Raw genomic sequence first — 17643 nt, forward strand, 5'->3', positions numbered from 1 at the left:
CAGAAGCTTGAAGAACAAGTTCTGATGGGGTTGAGATAGGAGAATATTCACCTCATAAATAAAGACCACGTTGACTCATCCACTGAACTTATAGTTGCTTCTCAAATGAAGAACCAAAAAGATGATGCTGGAGTTATTAATTTCCTGTCTGAAGTCCAACCTTCTGTTTTAGCCAACACTAATTTGATTCTGCCAGTCTTGGGGGTGTTAGCTGTTGTGGTGCTTAGCATTAGCATTAGTCATTCTCCTTATGAAGCAAAAACATATTATTTTGCAAGTCTTTATAAATGATATGTTATATATATATAGGACACATCAGATGTTAGTGTGGTTTCAAGTTCTCATAGTAATGAAACTTTATTTTTGCACACTTGAGATTTCACGTTCATTCTCATAGTTATGAAACTTCTGCATATTTGTATGATCATGTGTGACTGTTCATACTGATTTTGTTTTTCCAGTGCTGCAATTTCTTTTGAAGTTAGGCTCATATGGTCGAAATCGTGGAATTTAAATATGTTTGAAAATTTAATTTTCAGCAATTTTTTTTTTATAAAAAAATTACTTGCAAAAAAATAATATTTTTAAAAATATAAAATTAAAATTGCTCTCTATAACAAGTATATTTTCGTCTATTTTTTATATCTTATAATAAAAAAAAATTATGATAAGATTGTGCAATAAATGAATACATTATTTTTATTTTATAATATCAAATAATATTAATTATTATAAATACACTAGTTTTAATGTCAAAATAAATTATTAAAAAAAGGCTTTTATTTTACTCTGGATTTACATAACCAAACAAGGGAAATAATTTTCCTGCATTTATTTTGCAGATAACCAAACAGGCTCAAAGTATTTGAAATGCATTACATTTACTTTACATTACATTTATTAAATAAAGCCACTTGTAATGATAAATGATTAATTTAATATGATAATTAAATAATTGAATAAGTGATAATTGATATGACTGATGACCAGCTGGGAAGCAGTTGGTGTAAATGATGTTAGAAACACCATGTTAAAGCTAAATGTCCTACCTTACTAAATCATGCATTGATGCATGTGTATATTAATAGCACCGATGACATTGACATATATATTAATATTATTGATATTATTGGAATAATGCTTATAGTTATCTAATTAATTAATCATTTAACTATTCAATTACTATTTAAATATTTAATTAATATTTATATTGCTAATTATATAATTAACTATTTCTATCTTTAATCATATTAATTAAACTAATTAAATTATTGTCTAATTAAAAAATTAAGAACTAATCTTATAAGCAGGTAAGCTTTCCTCTTCATATTTCTTCATTGCTTCTAGTGTGAGGTACAGCTTCAACTTCGAATGAGTCATTTTGTCATTGCATGTCTAGGGTTTGATTTCCCTCTTATGCATTTTTTCATTGTTGTTTTGTTTAGCATGAAATTAATTTCTACAAGTATACAAGCTTCTCCACCTCCTTTAAAGACGTTGTTCTTGTCGGATTAGAGGTCGCGATAGGAGTTCACGGCGACGGTAATGATATTTCTCCCCTTTCACGGGCTTCTTCCCCTAAATCCGTAAAGCTCATAGTCCGTAAATTTGTCAAATGACAGAATTTAATAAATCTCAAATTTAGGCCATAAATCTATAAATCCATTATTTAATAACGATTCGGATTTAATGTGTGCCGCCACGCTCGAAAAATGTTTGGCAGCTTTTACTATAAATTTGTCATAAATCCTTGTACAAATCCAATACCAAACAGCCCTTAAAAGAGAGGAAATTATTGGGTTCGGTCACCGGACGCCGCTCGGAGCCCAATGAAAATGCGTCACATCACCTCCTCGGTACTGCTCGGTATTGTTCAATACCGAGCTCGGTACTGCGAGCTCGGTATTACTTGGTACTGGATACGTGGCTGCACTTGATTGGTCTCTGAACGGTAAGCTGTGTCCGATGTACGAACCCAATAATTTTCCAAATAGACGGCTCCAAGGGACAGCATTAGGCTGAAGGCGACTTATTGGAGAAGTTCTAAGCATTTCCAAGTTTTTTTTTTTCATATTTTTATATATCTCAAAACTAAAAGTTATTATTATTTGTTATATAAAACTCAAAAATATTTTCATATATTGAAATTTTCACTAAACAGTAATAAAAAAAAAAAGAACAAATGAATATTTCTCAAAATTCTCAAATTTTCAAGTCAATTCAATGTGTATGTTAATTAATTCAACATTAAAAGTAACGACAGAAAATGGTATTTGAAATGGCCAAATTTACATCATAAAGAATTGAATGGGACTTTGGCAATGAAATCATCACTAAAATAGCTTCTAGGTTCCCAATACCCATTGAAGGAGAAATTATTACGTGTGGATATTGGACATAGAGCTACGTCCGGACTCCAACGAAAATATGATGTGTGGACTAATATATTACTATTTATTGTTGTGTATTGGTATGTATTAGCTGTGTATTTGTGTGTATTAGCTAGTACAAAACTAATACACACCAAATATACCAATACATAGCTTTGTACTAGCTAATACACACCAAGACACGACTAATACATACCAATATATAGCAATATATAGCAATACACTAGTTCACGCGACATATTCTTATTAGAGTTCGGACGTAACTCTATATCTGATATTTGCAAGTAATAATTAAAGGGAGGCGGAGGCGGAGTTGGAGAAGGTGAAATGGTGAAAATTCATCGACCATTGTTAAGTAAAAAAATTATTTTGTTATAAAAAATTTGTTGTAATGGAGTATTTGTTCTCTTAATTTTACATAAACATTTAGCATATACATAAAAATTTATAAGAGATAATATGATGTTTAATATGACATGCCTAAAAAAGAGAAACTCATGAAGACTAACCTAGCTGAATGAGTCCTGAAGATACAAAAATTCATAGATCCTCATAATTGAAGAAGATATGATTATGTATAATTGAGAATGATTAAATGATTCCTATTGTAGGTTGAAAGCAATTATTTAATAATCTTTTTAGACATTTAGCCGACATATATGGAAGAAGAACATTTCCAAAAAAAAAAATGCTCAACTACCTAACCTTTTTCGTTGACAAATTGTAACATAGTAGCCATTTGCTCTTTAGAAGATATGTCGCGTAATTCATCAACTAAAATATAGAGGTAACTATCTCCAATTTCCTCTCTTATGAAATGTATGATGACAATCGATGCAGCTCTTGTGATATTCTTTTCAATATCTGTTGTTGTTAATTTCAAATTTTTTTGAAGCATTTTTAAGCATCACATTTTTTATCGCATTATTATGTTTAGCCAGAAATTGTAACAATCGAAGAAACTTTTCTTGATTTATAAATGTGTCAGACTCATCATGTCATCTGAAAGCTAGTCTTTATCTTAAAAGAAAATACACATAATCGATATATGCATTCAGACGAGTACAATGTGCAACTGTAGCATAATTAGATTGCTTCTTAAATACAAAACTAATATGTTGGCTTTGCTACATTAAATATGTACAGTTTCGCCGTGTATTACTGTGTGCACTGTTATGACCCCTAACATGAGGTTCAAATTTATTTGCTTTTTTTTCAATTTGAAAATTCATTCTTATTGAATGCATCATCATTCTCATTTTCTCTACTATATACTAGAATATAAAAAATATATCCATATTGATGTCATAAATATCATATAATTCTTCTTCCATGGTTTATCCACATTAATAGCCGAGATTAGACATGACAAAATATCTCTAACTCTCTGGAATAGGCAACTCTCGCTGCCCAAAAATAAGGTGACCCGTTTCTTTAAATAATTAATATGAGCTTCATACTGGCACAATTGGTCCAAACCCAAAATAACATAATTTTTTTTTTAAAAAAAAGTTGTAAAATCAAACTAGATCTTCACTTTCTATCATACATATTAGGGTTAAAAAATAGACCTCCTTGGCTATCATACAATCTCTAGTTGGTAAAGTAACATACAAGAAAAATTATGATAAACCTGAAGGCAAGCATAGTTAATAAAAATAGCACTTGAAATAAATGAATAAATAACTCCATAATCAAACAAAGTATGATAAGATTGATAAAAAAAAGTAGGTCGTACCTATCATAACATGTAGAGTATCTCGAGCCGCCTATGATCAAGTCATAATATACACATGTGCTTAAACTGGAACTATCACAACAAAACTATTAGGCTAGCTCTGATTTATAAATGATCTACCAGCCACTGATCCAACTACAAAACCAGTACTACTACCTCTACTATATGATCCCTTAGAAAAAGTGTGAGGTGATACTATCCTCAGTCTCCCTATGGACCTAATTGAACTCTCAAATCGGAACTCAAAATGTTGGTCATATCCTACTTGTGGATACTAGATTATCCAGCGTCGCCCAAACTACTTGCACATAAAACATTATCCTAAAATATTGTATTAACCACCAAAATTTCATCTACCACAATTGCGACATATGGGTGTCATAGTAATAAAACTAAAATACGTTGCCACTGTCAGAAACTGCCATGGATAAATGATGTGTCTTTCCTATACTCTTCAGGTCCAAACCAATTCTTCTTTTTAGAGAATTCACTGTTAGAAGTGTCGCCACCAAACCTTTTTATACTAGCAGCCTATTGCTGCTAAGTAGCTATCAGATCGTTCTCAATCAAATAAGCTCTCTCTACCAACTTAAAGAAATAAAAAATATGGTTTGGGACCAATGGCTACCTTATACTATCTCACAATCCTCTAAAAAATCTATAGCACTTCTCTCAAGGAATGTTAACTAGGTGCGGAGCATATATGGCTAAAGAGATAAAGTCTACCTCATTCTGCATGATTATACAGCTTATCATTATTCTTATTTTGACCAAATCAAATAAATTTTTTTAGGAATTATTATAAGTCTAAATCACAAATTGTCTTTGTCATAACATAGATATTATAGTGATTTAATTACACTAATTATTTCATAATTTTTGGGCAAATCAGGCCCGGAATACACCAAAAAACTCCTCCAAACTAATCAAAGAGTTTAGTCTCCCTTGAAACTTCTCCTCCTATTGGCCCATCCACCAAGGCTCTCCCTCACCATCTAACAGAAAATTGCCAATGGTAGCTTCCTCTTAGAAGGACACTTCATAATGTCAAAAGTCTTCTCTAACCTCCTCAGTCATTCCTTTGCTATAATAGATTCCACTGCACCTTTGGATCTCATAGGCTTCAACCTCAAAAACATCTACATATGTCACTTTATCTCATCAGACCGAACAACAAGAATTCTGTATTGTGCCTCACCCATCAATTGGGTTACCAAACTAGCAAATTATGAAGTATCAATATAAGAGTGAATACCCATATAATATCAAAATTGATTGTAGGAGTGGTACTATATACAATAGCTACATGACTGGCACTCTATTCATCTATCATATCTGGTTATAGCATATATATACTAACATAAAATGCTTAACTGGATATATATATTTACATGAAGAAATAAGAGTGAATACCTAGATAAACCCAAAACTATCTCATTTGACTTATAAATCAATTCATATAGCTCTGTTTTAAGATCATTTTCCAAAATTATGCTTTAATACCAAAAAGGCTCGTCATAACCCAACTCGATAAGACCCATAAACTGAATATGTCCTATTATATTGACTTGTGATAGACATACCCCAAGATATAAGTTTTAAATCTTTTTTCAACATTTCATCAACATCCACTTTACTGAAATTAAATGCATCCATAAAGGTCATCTTTCTATTTATCACCAAAATATATATACAACTACAATGCATAGCTATAGACATAGCTATAAAAACTAGTTATGAATGTAATAAAATCAACAAAAAGAAATACCTCTGTAGTCTCAGATTAGATTCTTACATCATTACTCATCTAGTCATTTCCCTTATTAGAACCAGAAAAATATAAGTTCAATAATGAGCTAACATAGCTCAATAGACTACTATAACCGATCTAAATTTCCAATTACTTCTTTTATAAATCATTAACTATAATATTTAAATGTAATAAATTAAATTATTATACTGAGTAGAATGATAATTTCAGTTGCCCATAATTCAAATAATAATACTGACAAATTTAATAAACAAGAGTTTCATATAAACTTCACATATCTCAAAGTACAAGGTAGCATTTTTCCTTATTAAATAGAATCTAAAGATTTTGGCTCTTTTTAACTCCCAATAGACATAGTTTTTCCCTTTCTTAGACAGAATCCTAATGTTATAGCCCATTATAACTCCAACAAACATAATTTTAGAGAGTTACAGATTCCCTGTATATGACAAAATTCAAAAGATTATGACATCTTATATCTCCCTATATATATATATATATATATATAACATCAAAACTCACATAATTTATTACAATGTAGAAATTAAAGCATAATTAAACTAAGAATAAAATTTCACAATTTTTATGCTAGTATGCAATAGTAGGCAACAAAATACACTATCATATATAAAATTTATCGTTTCAAAATATAATCAAAACACTAGGAATTGTGTAAAACACTTTTTTAAGACTTGAATTATATTACATATTTTTTTTTCGTATTTTAAATTATTTTTTAGAAAATTAAATAGAAGCACATTTCAAAAAGTACCCGATGTAAATTTTCTCAAAAAATCTTTAAATGTTTATAACTTATATCTTTACAATATACATAAAGTTATACAATAAAAATTTAATTAGTGCAAAGTTATCCTCATGTTTTGGCAATGAAAATATAAATGTAATAAAAATTAAGAAAATATTTTATAAATTTTAAAAATTGAGATAGACCTAGTGTGACTTACCTCGATCTAGATAACTTTTAAAATTGGGTTGGCAACAGAAAATGACCAAAGCAGCTTAAATTAGACTTTCTCTTTCTAGGATCTCTCCCTTTCCCTCTTGAAGCCAGTTGCCTCAAATGAAAATGAATCGAATGAACAGTGCTTTGGGACATTTAAATTACTCAAATTTGTTGTAACACTCCGGCGTTTGCCATAGTTCTCTTAAAAAAATCCACAACGCTGCCGCACGCCAAATCACCGAATTAAATAAAGATTTTCTAGAACTCACTTTCGCTAGGGTGCTTCCGACCCAAGCGCTGTAGCGCCCCAGGGAAAATTTTAAGATTCCACAAACTTGCAAACAAAACCCTAAGATCCACTCCATAACACATACAAACTCTCACATGCATATAAATACTATGAGCACAGGCAAAAATGATTCAAAATGAAAAAATTCAAGTAATTACCTCTTTCAAATCGGTTAGAATAGGTTGAACTAAGATAATAAATCTAGAGGTGTCACAAATTTAAAGACTAATGACTAATTGATCGACAATTATTGTGGAACGATGAAAACACCTCATTAAAGCTAGATGTTCTATCTTTCTCTTAATAATTATATTTCTGATTGCATTTACATGATAATGTATTGAGCTGATTTATAGATACAACTAATATTGAACTAATATTAATACATAAAATATAACATAACATACAAACAAGACACATTGATTCTGTCTTCTACCAGTTTGTATTGTGGTGTCATAAACCTCTTTTATAATTATTGAGCATATTGGTTTTATTGTTAATTGACATTAATTTTATAAATTGCTTATTGTTCACACCGATAACTTATTGATTGATATTAACATTGATTGTGACAGACATATTGATTCTTTTTTCTTGCATTGAATATAATGATAAGTTTTGGATATTTGTTGGGTTTTTTATGCTCATTATATGGTTTTATATAATTTCAGATAAATGTAAGGAATATGTAGAGTAAGGCTAAATAGTAATAATGGTTTGTTGCTAGTTTAATTTTACTTCATGCTTTTAGTTTCTTTTTAGTTTTATGTGTATTTTTTGTAGCAAGTGGTGGCTATTATATATATGCTTTTGGACTTTAAACATTAAATTAATATGTGATTATTGACTATGATAATGTAATTATGTTTCTTATTGTTTATTGTTGTTTTTATATAACTTTAAATGTAATTAGTTAGCTATGGTTGTCAATGATCTGGTTATAAATGAATATTGACTACAAAAATGAACAAATTAAAAGAAAAATGATGTAATTCTTCCACTTTAGATCTTGGGACAACACATCTAATCCCCCCTCCCCCCTTTAATTATAAATATCCCCTCATAAGGGGAGGGGGATAATTTAGTCCTACCCTGTTCTTAAGCTCCAATTATTTGTCTTAAGAGAGAATTTCCACCATCTTATATAGGCCCTGATTAATTCTCTATCCATAGGCTCTAGTAAAGTACTTTTCTAAATAAGTGGTGCATAACTCTCATACATGATCTAGTCCTCATTCACCAATAGTAATAAATTTTTCTTTGAAGTTACAAGAAAAATCAAGATCTTCCAATTCCTTATTTGTACATCATGATTTTACCTGCTAAAAAAAGGCTTGAGAATGTCTTATATTGGCAATATGTAATTCTACTTCATATGCTCAGTAAAATTCTATCCCAAATAGGCAGTAAATATTCCCCTTACTCACTCAAATATTTTCTTTCTAAGGAGTATCAAATCATCATACAACCAAAGTTGTGAGTATAAATTCTATCTTAACCTTGCAGTAAGTTTCACACAGATAAAATGAGCTCCCAAATGGGCTAAGGTTTTTATATGAAAAACCCTATAAAGGAAAAGCATGGAGACCTTCTTGGTTGAAACAATCCACTATGTTGGGTGAATACTACAAAAAGTAGCCTTCTCCTTAACCGATGAAGATGAAATTACAAAGTATAGATTGTTGGCTTAGCCACATTTGAGAGTAGTAAAAATTACCAGTGAAATAGTGAGGAGTGATGTGTATTAGTTTGAATTGATGACTATCAAAAGCAACTTGTTGATGATAGTCATCATCATCAGTTTACAACATGTGATGGTAGTTGGAACGTCTATTGTCGTAAGACAATGACTGGCAAAATGAAGCGATTAGGTGTTGGTGGCCTAATGACACCGATTGAGTGACAACCGACAAGCATCAATGGTGGGGTGATAGCGAACAAGTGATCATGACAATCAAGTTATGATGTACTTATGATGCAATTGTTGTTGGTCAACAACAAGTGAGCAGTGATGATGATTAACATTGATTAGTAGACATAGTTTTAGGATTATTAAATTCCAATATTCTCTCCACTCAACATCCCCTTTCTCTGTGGACTTAGTGTCTATTTATATATTTTTTGGACCTTTTAATTTATTTTGTCAAATTATAAACTCTCATTTAGATAGTTTAGAACAATCCTCAATTAATTGATATTTTATTATTATTTGAGTTCTAATATAATTAGAATTGATCTAACTTGGGTTTGTTAAATTAGTATAATAGATGAGTATGCCAATTATAAATTTGTTGAAAATAGAATTTAGTTGACTCTGAATTTAATCATGAAAGTATCCAAGTCAAATACTAGCATTAATATTCTTGCTATAAATATAAATATTTTATTTATTTTTAAAATAAAAAATAAAAATATTTAAAAATATTATAAATAAGTAGCTTTTTTGAAAATAAAAATAAAAAAATTAATGAAAATGATCCACCAAAAAAAGGCTAATATAAAACCGTTTGTTTTAGGAAAGTGCCGTCGCTCTTTTCGTTGGAAATTATTTTTAAACCTCAGATCTGAGCGGACTACGTCGAAATCAGCTAATACTTTATTCGAATCGATAAGGTTACGTTCCTAACACAAAGAAGAAGAAGAAAAAAAAAAACCCTAAAAACTTGTCGGCTTTTTTATCGCACAGCTCTACCTGCATAACAAGCGCATCTTCCAAGCAAGGGACCTTTACGTTCCTCCTCCCGTCGACGCCAACACCCATTTTCGGCGATCAAAAGGAACACCCTATCGATTTCCGCACGTTGCCCGCCTCTACATGCAAGGTGAGGCATAGCTTGGAGGCGCCGGCGATTGGAGGGATCGGTCTAAAGGACCGCGACTTACCGCCGCCTGAGAAAAGGCCGACGCTGGAATCATGTCTGCCGTAGTTTGCAGAAAGAGATCCAATTCTATCTTCGAAGAACTCCAATACATCACTCCTTCGCCTTCTAAGAAAATTCGCTGCGCCGCCGGCGCCGCCTCGCCGCCATCAAGCAGGAACGCTTCCCAGTTCGTCACCCCGCCGATCGTTTCTGGATCGGCGGGAGGAAATAGTCAACTTCTCAATCATCTTAGGAACCTCTTCCCTAATATGGAGCAGCAGGTTAATCAATCTTTATTGTTGGTCTCTTTTGAAATTGTTTCTCCTTTACTATTTACAAAGATTTTGTGCACATCAATTTTTGTATATATTCACTACAGAATAATATACCCTACAATAAACACCAACATACATAGCTACCCACCGACCTTACTCTAAATTCCTTTAGACTTAATAATTTTTCCCTTACACGGAAAGAAATAATATATGTATTAGATATGTGCTCTTATTGATGGTTTAGTTATCCATCTGTTTGTGTCTATCTTTAGGATTTTTTACATATGATTGTAGGAAAACCATTGTCTTAAAATTTTCTGATGATTATTTGGCTTTTGGTTTCTTCAATTTAAATTCTTATATCCTCCTTTGTGATTGTCGGTAGTAATTGGTCGTTTAATAGGTTATATCCTGTTTTCTTGCTTCAGTTAATTGCTCTTTATATTTTCTTAGGAAAATAACGAGTAATGTTTTTGAAGTTTATGCTTTTTGAGGCTTGCTTGGCTGGTTTCCGTCACATATTTGATTACTGGGCTATCGGCTCAGTGTATGTATTTGTGTTAATTAGTACAATGTCACCTCTGCAACTTTTTATTTTATTCCATTAATATTGAGAAATATGTTACCTTTCCGCCACCAACAATCGCTTGGCTACACTTCACCTTTGTTCTACAGATAGGTAAGAGTTATATAATAGAGTAGTTTGAATGATATCAGGAATTTTCCTGGGCATTGAGTAGGATTTTAAGAGGATTGTATGTTCTAAAGAATTGTTTATAAGAAGCTAAGACTGTTTTTCACATTGCTAAATGATTTTAAATTGTGATGCTTGTTTGATACCTCTGGCTTTAGGAGAGCTTTTTGAAATTATTTTTTTATTCTGTTTAACAAAGCAAATTAATTTTATCGTTTGACTAATTCAAATCCGTATGGTTATGTTATAATGATGCGATTTTGAAAACCTATTGGTGTTAGTGTATTCTTTTTTTATTGAGTGATAAAGCAATCTCTTTTGATTAAGAAATATAATTTTCCTATTTTCAATAATGGATACATGCCTATAGTTTTTACTTTTGCAATTTAAACATGATAAATTCAATTACAAATTAAATATAACTGATATTCTTTTCTTATTAAACCATTTGGTGTGGTGAATTTTAAAATTTAGAAGATATCCCACAAAATTTAAATTGAAAGCTGTTTAGAGAATAGTGCTGCTACTCTTCATTTAAGCTTTTTTGAGTGACCAATTTTTCATAAACACTTGTGAGATGCTTTTGATTAGATTTTATAAGTAATATTCAAAGCTTTCGATTCAAATTTCAGTTCAATGTTGTTTCATGTATATCAGGAGACATCATTGAAGGTTGGTTTGCAATAGTCATACATTTTGATATTTAGAACTTGGTGTTCTAGTTTTACCTAACTATTAGTGTATTAACATGTCAGTATCTTGAAAGAGCCCTTGAAGCCTCTGGTAATGATTTAGATTCTGCCATAATGAGTCTAAATGATCTCTGCTTAGAATCATCTGCAAATAGAGCCAATGGTGGAGTCGAAGAAAATGGGAACCTTTTACCTGAAGGTATATCTTATGGTTTATTGTGCATATTTCATTTATCAATAATTCAATATACATTGCATACATTCTTTATTTTCTTTTGCTTCATTATCTAGGGAACTACACAAACTATAATAAAGACAGCCTAATACATTCATATGTACATGAAAATAACTAGGGTACATACAACTTTACCCTATTTGCCTAAATTTGAAAAATACTAACATACCAATTGGTTGGCATGGATGCGCAATCAAGAGGTAGAGTGTTACATTTCATCTGTGAAAGTCTGAAATCTGAATCACAAAAAATGAATTAAGAAATAGTAACTTTTGAGTGGATACTAATTCATGAAAGAGTGAAGAAGAGGATAGAATAAGAGAGTAAAATTATCATGCTTTATTTCTACATATGTTAAAGTATTTATGGGTTTTACAATGCTCCTTTTATATCTCTATTTATGGCATTTTGGCCCAAACAAAATTAACTATTTCCACATATTCCTACTAACATTCAACTAACATATTTGCTATTTGCTTTGATTGATTCAACAATAATGCTATTTGTTTAAACTAACATCCAATTATTCTAATTTCTATATATAGTCATCAATATTTATTTTTGGAAGTAGTCCTTTTAAATTCAAGGTAGTTCTTTTAAACCATCCCGGTGCTTGTGTTCTCTTCTTGGAATGATGTGGCCATACTTTTTATCTTCCTTCTGATGTAACTTGTGCCTGAGTGTCATTTATGTTATCAGACTTAATCATCTATCTAATCCCTCATAAATATTTGGTTAAATAATATTGGTTCTCACTCTTTTTCCATCTTCGAAAACAACCTTTATCTCAATATTGAGGGAAGAATGTGACATAACAAGGTAAAGTCTATTCAAGTAGCTTCCTCAATTGATGAATTTGTCCATTGTACCAATACTTTGGGATATTTACTTCCCTTAGGAGGCAACCAACGTGATGCCAGAATTAGTTTGGGTAGGAGTAATGGCTGATTATTGTAGCTTAATGGAGGCAGATCAATTTAAAGAATTGACGCATCACCTTTAAATGGATTTAAAATTAACATTTAAAAAATAGAATGAGTTTGACATCCTTGCAGTAGCTCCCACGTGCAGGTGACTGGGCTAATGATCGCTATATTTCGAAATGGCGCCCATACAATATATTTTTGCTAATTTATTGTTAGCAGAAGTGGATAAAGATTTTTGTTTGAATAATGATGACTATGAACCATAGTTTTCATTCTAATTTGGGCCTATTGGAGGTTTTGATAAAGCAATTTCAGTATCTGGTTTCTAACCCACATGTTGGCTTCTAAAGCTTCAATAGTTTTTCCTTCCCTGAATATAAACCGAAATGAATGGTGGTCACCTACTATATAATTCTTGATATGAAGTCATTTGAATATTTATATGAAAACTTTTATTATAACATAATTCGACACCACACAAATTAGTTTATCATAACTTTATTCAGGTCAACCTATATGTGTACAATTATTGTTCAAAATAATGATACAAAACTTTCAATTTTTTTGCTCTGTTTGTGGATAGTATGTCATGCTATAATGAAGTGTGTCATCTCTCGATGCAAACAAATACCTTCAGAAAGATCCATGGAAATAATGGTATTAGGAAAACCATGGATGCAAATCGCCATTTCAGCAAATAATTTAGTGACTCTGGCTATGCTATAGTGGGAGGGTAGCGGTTTAAAATGTGCATATTTGGATGGTCAATAATTACAAAGATAGTGGTATGCTTTTTGGAAGATGATAAATCTATAATGAAATCCATCATTATATCTTCTCGTAGTTGCTCTGAAATGTGTTAGGGAGCTAACAATTCAGCTGTTGTAGTTGTTGCCACTTTTATTTCTCAGCAAATTACAAACGGGCCAGCATAATCGTAATCAACTTTATATCTTAGGCCAATAGTAATTCACAAAAATATTATTTTCAAAATTTCACCATAATGGACAATTGGTTATCCATCAAATTCTTGAAGCAATTTATCTTTTAGGATCACAATTCTAGTCATCAATGCCAAGTAACATGTAAAACTTACTGGAGCATTTAAGTTGAGGAACAAGTTTTCCATCGCAATTGATGTACAATCCTTTTGAGAATATGTTATTTTTCTGATGGAGACAATTTTCAGACAGGAAAGTCTATGTGCTTTGATGAATTGATGGTTGAGTCGGAGGACTATGAAAAGTTGTCTGCATATTTGGATGAATCGGTTAGCTTGAATTTTTTTTGGGGACATTTAGGTCAATTAAGACAAATTTACCCACACATCGCATACTCAAAGACTCGAACACAAGACCTCTTAGTTGGTAGACTAAGCTCTCAAATAACAGGCCAAGGTGAGCTGTGCAAATCATTGAACTATTTGGAGGAGAATGTTGCCAAGAATATGAAACACTAGCGTACAAATTATGGGCTTCGATTTATCTATTCTTGCAAGTTTTATCACGTTCAGCAATGTACAGAAATCTAGAATTTTGTGGATTGTGAAAATCAAAGTCCTCTGCCTTGAAAATCCAAGTATTGACCTTAGAACCACCGAAACAAGGTAATTCTATCTTTATAGATCTCATGAGCTACGTCGGCTATTGCATGCGAGCTACTGCTAAATTGAAGGTTAATCCCAAGTTGCTATCACTCTTAGAATCTTCCTGGTGTATTGACAATGATGTTATGAACTTCGATAACTCATTGATTCTTTTATCGCCATTCATCATGAAGTAAAACAGCCATTTTTCCTTCATTAGCTTTGTTTTTGTGTGGGCTCAACTGTTGGAGTAGTCAATCCATAATCGTTTTGAGTAGCTTAGAACCAATCTTCATTGGTTTAGGCTTATCCCAACATTCTATTCCTTTCACTGACTAAGAATCCTCATAATCCAAGCAGGTTAAGAAAGAATATTTCCTGATTCCTTTATAGTATGCAAGATGCGAGTCTATATTTCTGGTCGATCAAGTTAAGATAATTCAGCCATTGAGTCAATATGACTCTGCGGAAATATAGCTAAGATCAGAAGTATCTTTCTTTTCAGTCAATATCTTCCGGCCATTTTTGCCTGCTTTCGAGAATAGGTAGAGTTCTTGGCTAGGCTGCATATATGAGGTCTATAAACTGACTGTTGGCAGTTTCTGACAACCTGTGCTCTGCAGTAACTTGAAACCTTATTGTCAGGACATATATCTTTGTATTTTTAGTTTTCATGGAGGCTATCGGTTCTTCCCAAGTACCTTTAATTAAATTATTTCTCCTAATTTTTGAATGTTTACCACGTTATTCACTAAAACTTATAGGAAAGGCTGTTTTGTAAAGGTTATGGTGCCATCTCCCTGATGAATTAGAACATTTTTACCATACTTAATGGAGGACACTAAATATCCTGATGATAGGAAATACTTGAAGATTTCAAGTAAATCCCATCAGTTTTAGAAAATCAGCGAGAAACTCTTCCAAACTCCAAAAGAAAAACCGAAAAACAGTAATTTTATTGCAAGAATCAAATAGATAGGAAGAAAACAACAAGATACAAGTGATCCTCTATTCGAGAGGAGGTTCGATCTCTCCCAATCTCTAGACGAATCTAGAGCCTAAAAGCTAAACCTAAGAGATCCCAAAATCAACCAAATTCAAGAAGCCCTAATCCTAGGAAAACAAAGTATTTAATGCATACAAATCAAAAGGAAATCTCTAAATAGTTCCTACATTCAAATTCCCTTCTAAATTTTCTAAAAATCCTTCCTAATTCAGCCCGATGGAGGTTTGAGGTCCGCTCGATCTCCGCGGGAGAGGCGGAACCCCCGCCTCTATTTGCCTGGGCCGGTCCCGTGTGGACCGGTCTAACATCATCATGTTTTAGACATTAACAATTGAGATTGGAACGAAATGTGCCTTCCGCTTCTTAATATGGATCAAGAAGCATACCATTATGCCAGACTAAAATTTTCCTAACTGAGTTCTGATTCTTTCTTTCAACTACTGTTGATTATAACTCAGCTTCTGGTGAAGAATCTGCTAGTAATGGATCAGAATGGGTGGATCTTTTTGTGAGAGAGATGATGAATGCATCTAACATGGATGATGCCAGGACTCGGGCCTCTAGAGCACTAGAATTCCTGGAGAAATCTATTGTTGCACGTGTTAATGTTGAAGCAGCTCAGAACTTCAACAAGGTGCTTTACATTACTCGCTAAAAGCTAACCTTCTCCTTTCTGCTATTTCTTTTTTTAATATTGTAACTAAATTAACATTTGGTTTGAGATAGGAAAGCATGATTCTGAAGGAGCAGGTTGAAACTCTTCTCCGTGAAAACCATATTTTGAAAACTGCAGTGACCATCCAGCATGAGCGCCAGAAGGACTACGATGAGAAGAATCAGGAGCTACAGCAACTTAAGCAGCTTGTTTCTCAGTACCGGGAGCAGCTAAGTAAGCTGGAGGTATGTGATTTTTTCCTGAATAATATGTAAATAACTTTGTATGCGTCAAGAATTTTAACTAGGGGTATCAATTCGGGTCAACGGGTTGGGTTTGGGTCAAACTCGGAACTGACCCGAGGCTATTTGACACGACCTGAATTGTTTTTGCACACGGGTTAGAAAATGCAACCCAGACCCGACCTACGGGTTGCTGGTTTGACACGACCCGACATGAAATTGGGTTGCGGAAGTGGGCGCATGAGGACTAGGGTTGAGGGGGCATGCCCTCATCACCTCGTGTCGTGTGGGCGTCTGCATGGACTTGAAGGCGCTGAGGCGCGTTGGGACTGGCGAACTGCAGAGGTGGGCGCTTGGCCTGTGGGGAGTATGGGGACTGCCAACTGCGGAGGTCGGGAGGTGGGTCGTGGGCACGTGGGGAGTTGGGTCAATGGGTCCGTTGGGAGTCTGGACCCGCGTTTCCAGCTAGGCTAGGGCTAACGGACCCGGACCCAAGTCAACTTTGGGTTGATTTTGGGTTTTTCGGGTCAACCCGAACTCAACCTGTTTGCTATAACCGGGTTGAACTGAACCCGGATTTTTCCGGGTCGGATCTGGGTTGGGTTTCGAGTCGTGTCAAAAATTGACACCCCTAATTTTAACATATCTTATTGTCTGGCAGGTTAACAACTATGCACTGGCAATGCATCTAAGGCAAGCTCAACAGGGCTGTTCAATCCCAGGAAGATTCAATCCTGACATCTTTTAAGTTGTTTGATGAGTTGCCTTCTCATCTTTAGACATGAAAAGAGTTGTATACATGCTGCTACTGGTTTGTTTCTTATTTGAGACTCTAATTTGTTGGTTTGTTTTATTATCTCTCTAAAATGGGTGCATTATCTTCTTTGTAATAATGACTATAGATTGACAATATTATCAGCACTCTATGCTTTGATTGTTGCTTGATTTTACTGTAACCTTTCTTCTAACAATCTTTGTAATGACATCATAGCATATTCAATTTTAAATTTACACACCCATTTTACAGTTTTAGTTCTAACTTTCTAGTTAGAACCCTTTCATCTGTGATATTTATATATGCTATTTTTTAAATTAATTATTAAACCGGCTTCTTATACATATTTTCTTATAAAATGTGCTCATTTATATAATTTGGCCTAAATAAGAGGTGTGAGAAATCAATTAAATATATATTCTAATCATTTTGGAGAAATCAAATCATAAATTTAATTAGAATATAGGAGCTAATTTTTTTAAAATTAAATGATATGTAAATATTTTTATTTAAAAAATTCTTTTTAAGTTTTTTTTTATTTGAGA

At 32.7% G+C, this 17643-nt stretch overlaps 1 protein-coding gene across 1 annotated transcript; it reads left to right on the plus strand.

Annotated features, from left to right (window-relative positions):
- Positions 1-9734: 9734 nt before the first annotated feature.
- Positions 9735-17330, plus strand: LOC110115969. The gene is made up of 5 exons (XM_020849397.2): positions 9735-10294; positions 11738-11873; positions 15885-16060; positions 16153-16326; positions 16985-17330. The coding sequence occupies exons 1-5, from the start codon at positions 10067-10069 to the stop codon at positions 17069-17071; spliced, it is 801 nt and encodes a 266-aa protein (XP_020705056.1). The 5' UTR covers positions 9735-10066; the 3' UTR covers positions 17072-17330.
- The last annotated feature ends 313 nt before the right edge of the window (positions 17331-17643 follow it).

The sequence above is a fragment of the Dendrobium catenatum genome, unplaced genomic scaffold (assembly GCF_001605985.2).
Source record: "Dendrobium catenatum unplaced genomic scaffold, ASM160598v2 fragScaff_scaffold_879, whole genome shotgun sequence".
Classification (NCBI taxonomy): Eukaryota; Viridiplantae; Streptophyta; class Magnoliopsida; order Asparagales; family Orchidaceae; genus Dendrobium; species Dendrobium catenatum.

Excerpts from the sequence above, each read along its gene's own strand:
- LOC110115969 (XM_020849397.2), top strand. The coding sequence starts at position 10,067 with ATGTCTGCCGTAGTTTGCAGAAAGAGATCCAATTCTATCTTCGAAGAA. Across the intron at positions 11,874-15,884 it reads TGGGAACCTTTTACCTGAAG|CTTCTGGTGAAGAATCTGCT; the intron begins GTATATCTTATG and ends ATTATAACTCAG. Across the intron at positions 16,327-16,984 it reads AGCAGCTAAGTAAGCTGGAG|GTTAACAACTATGCACTGGC; the intron begins GTATGTGATTTT and ends ATTGTCTGGCAG.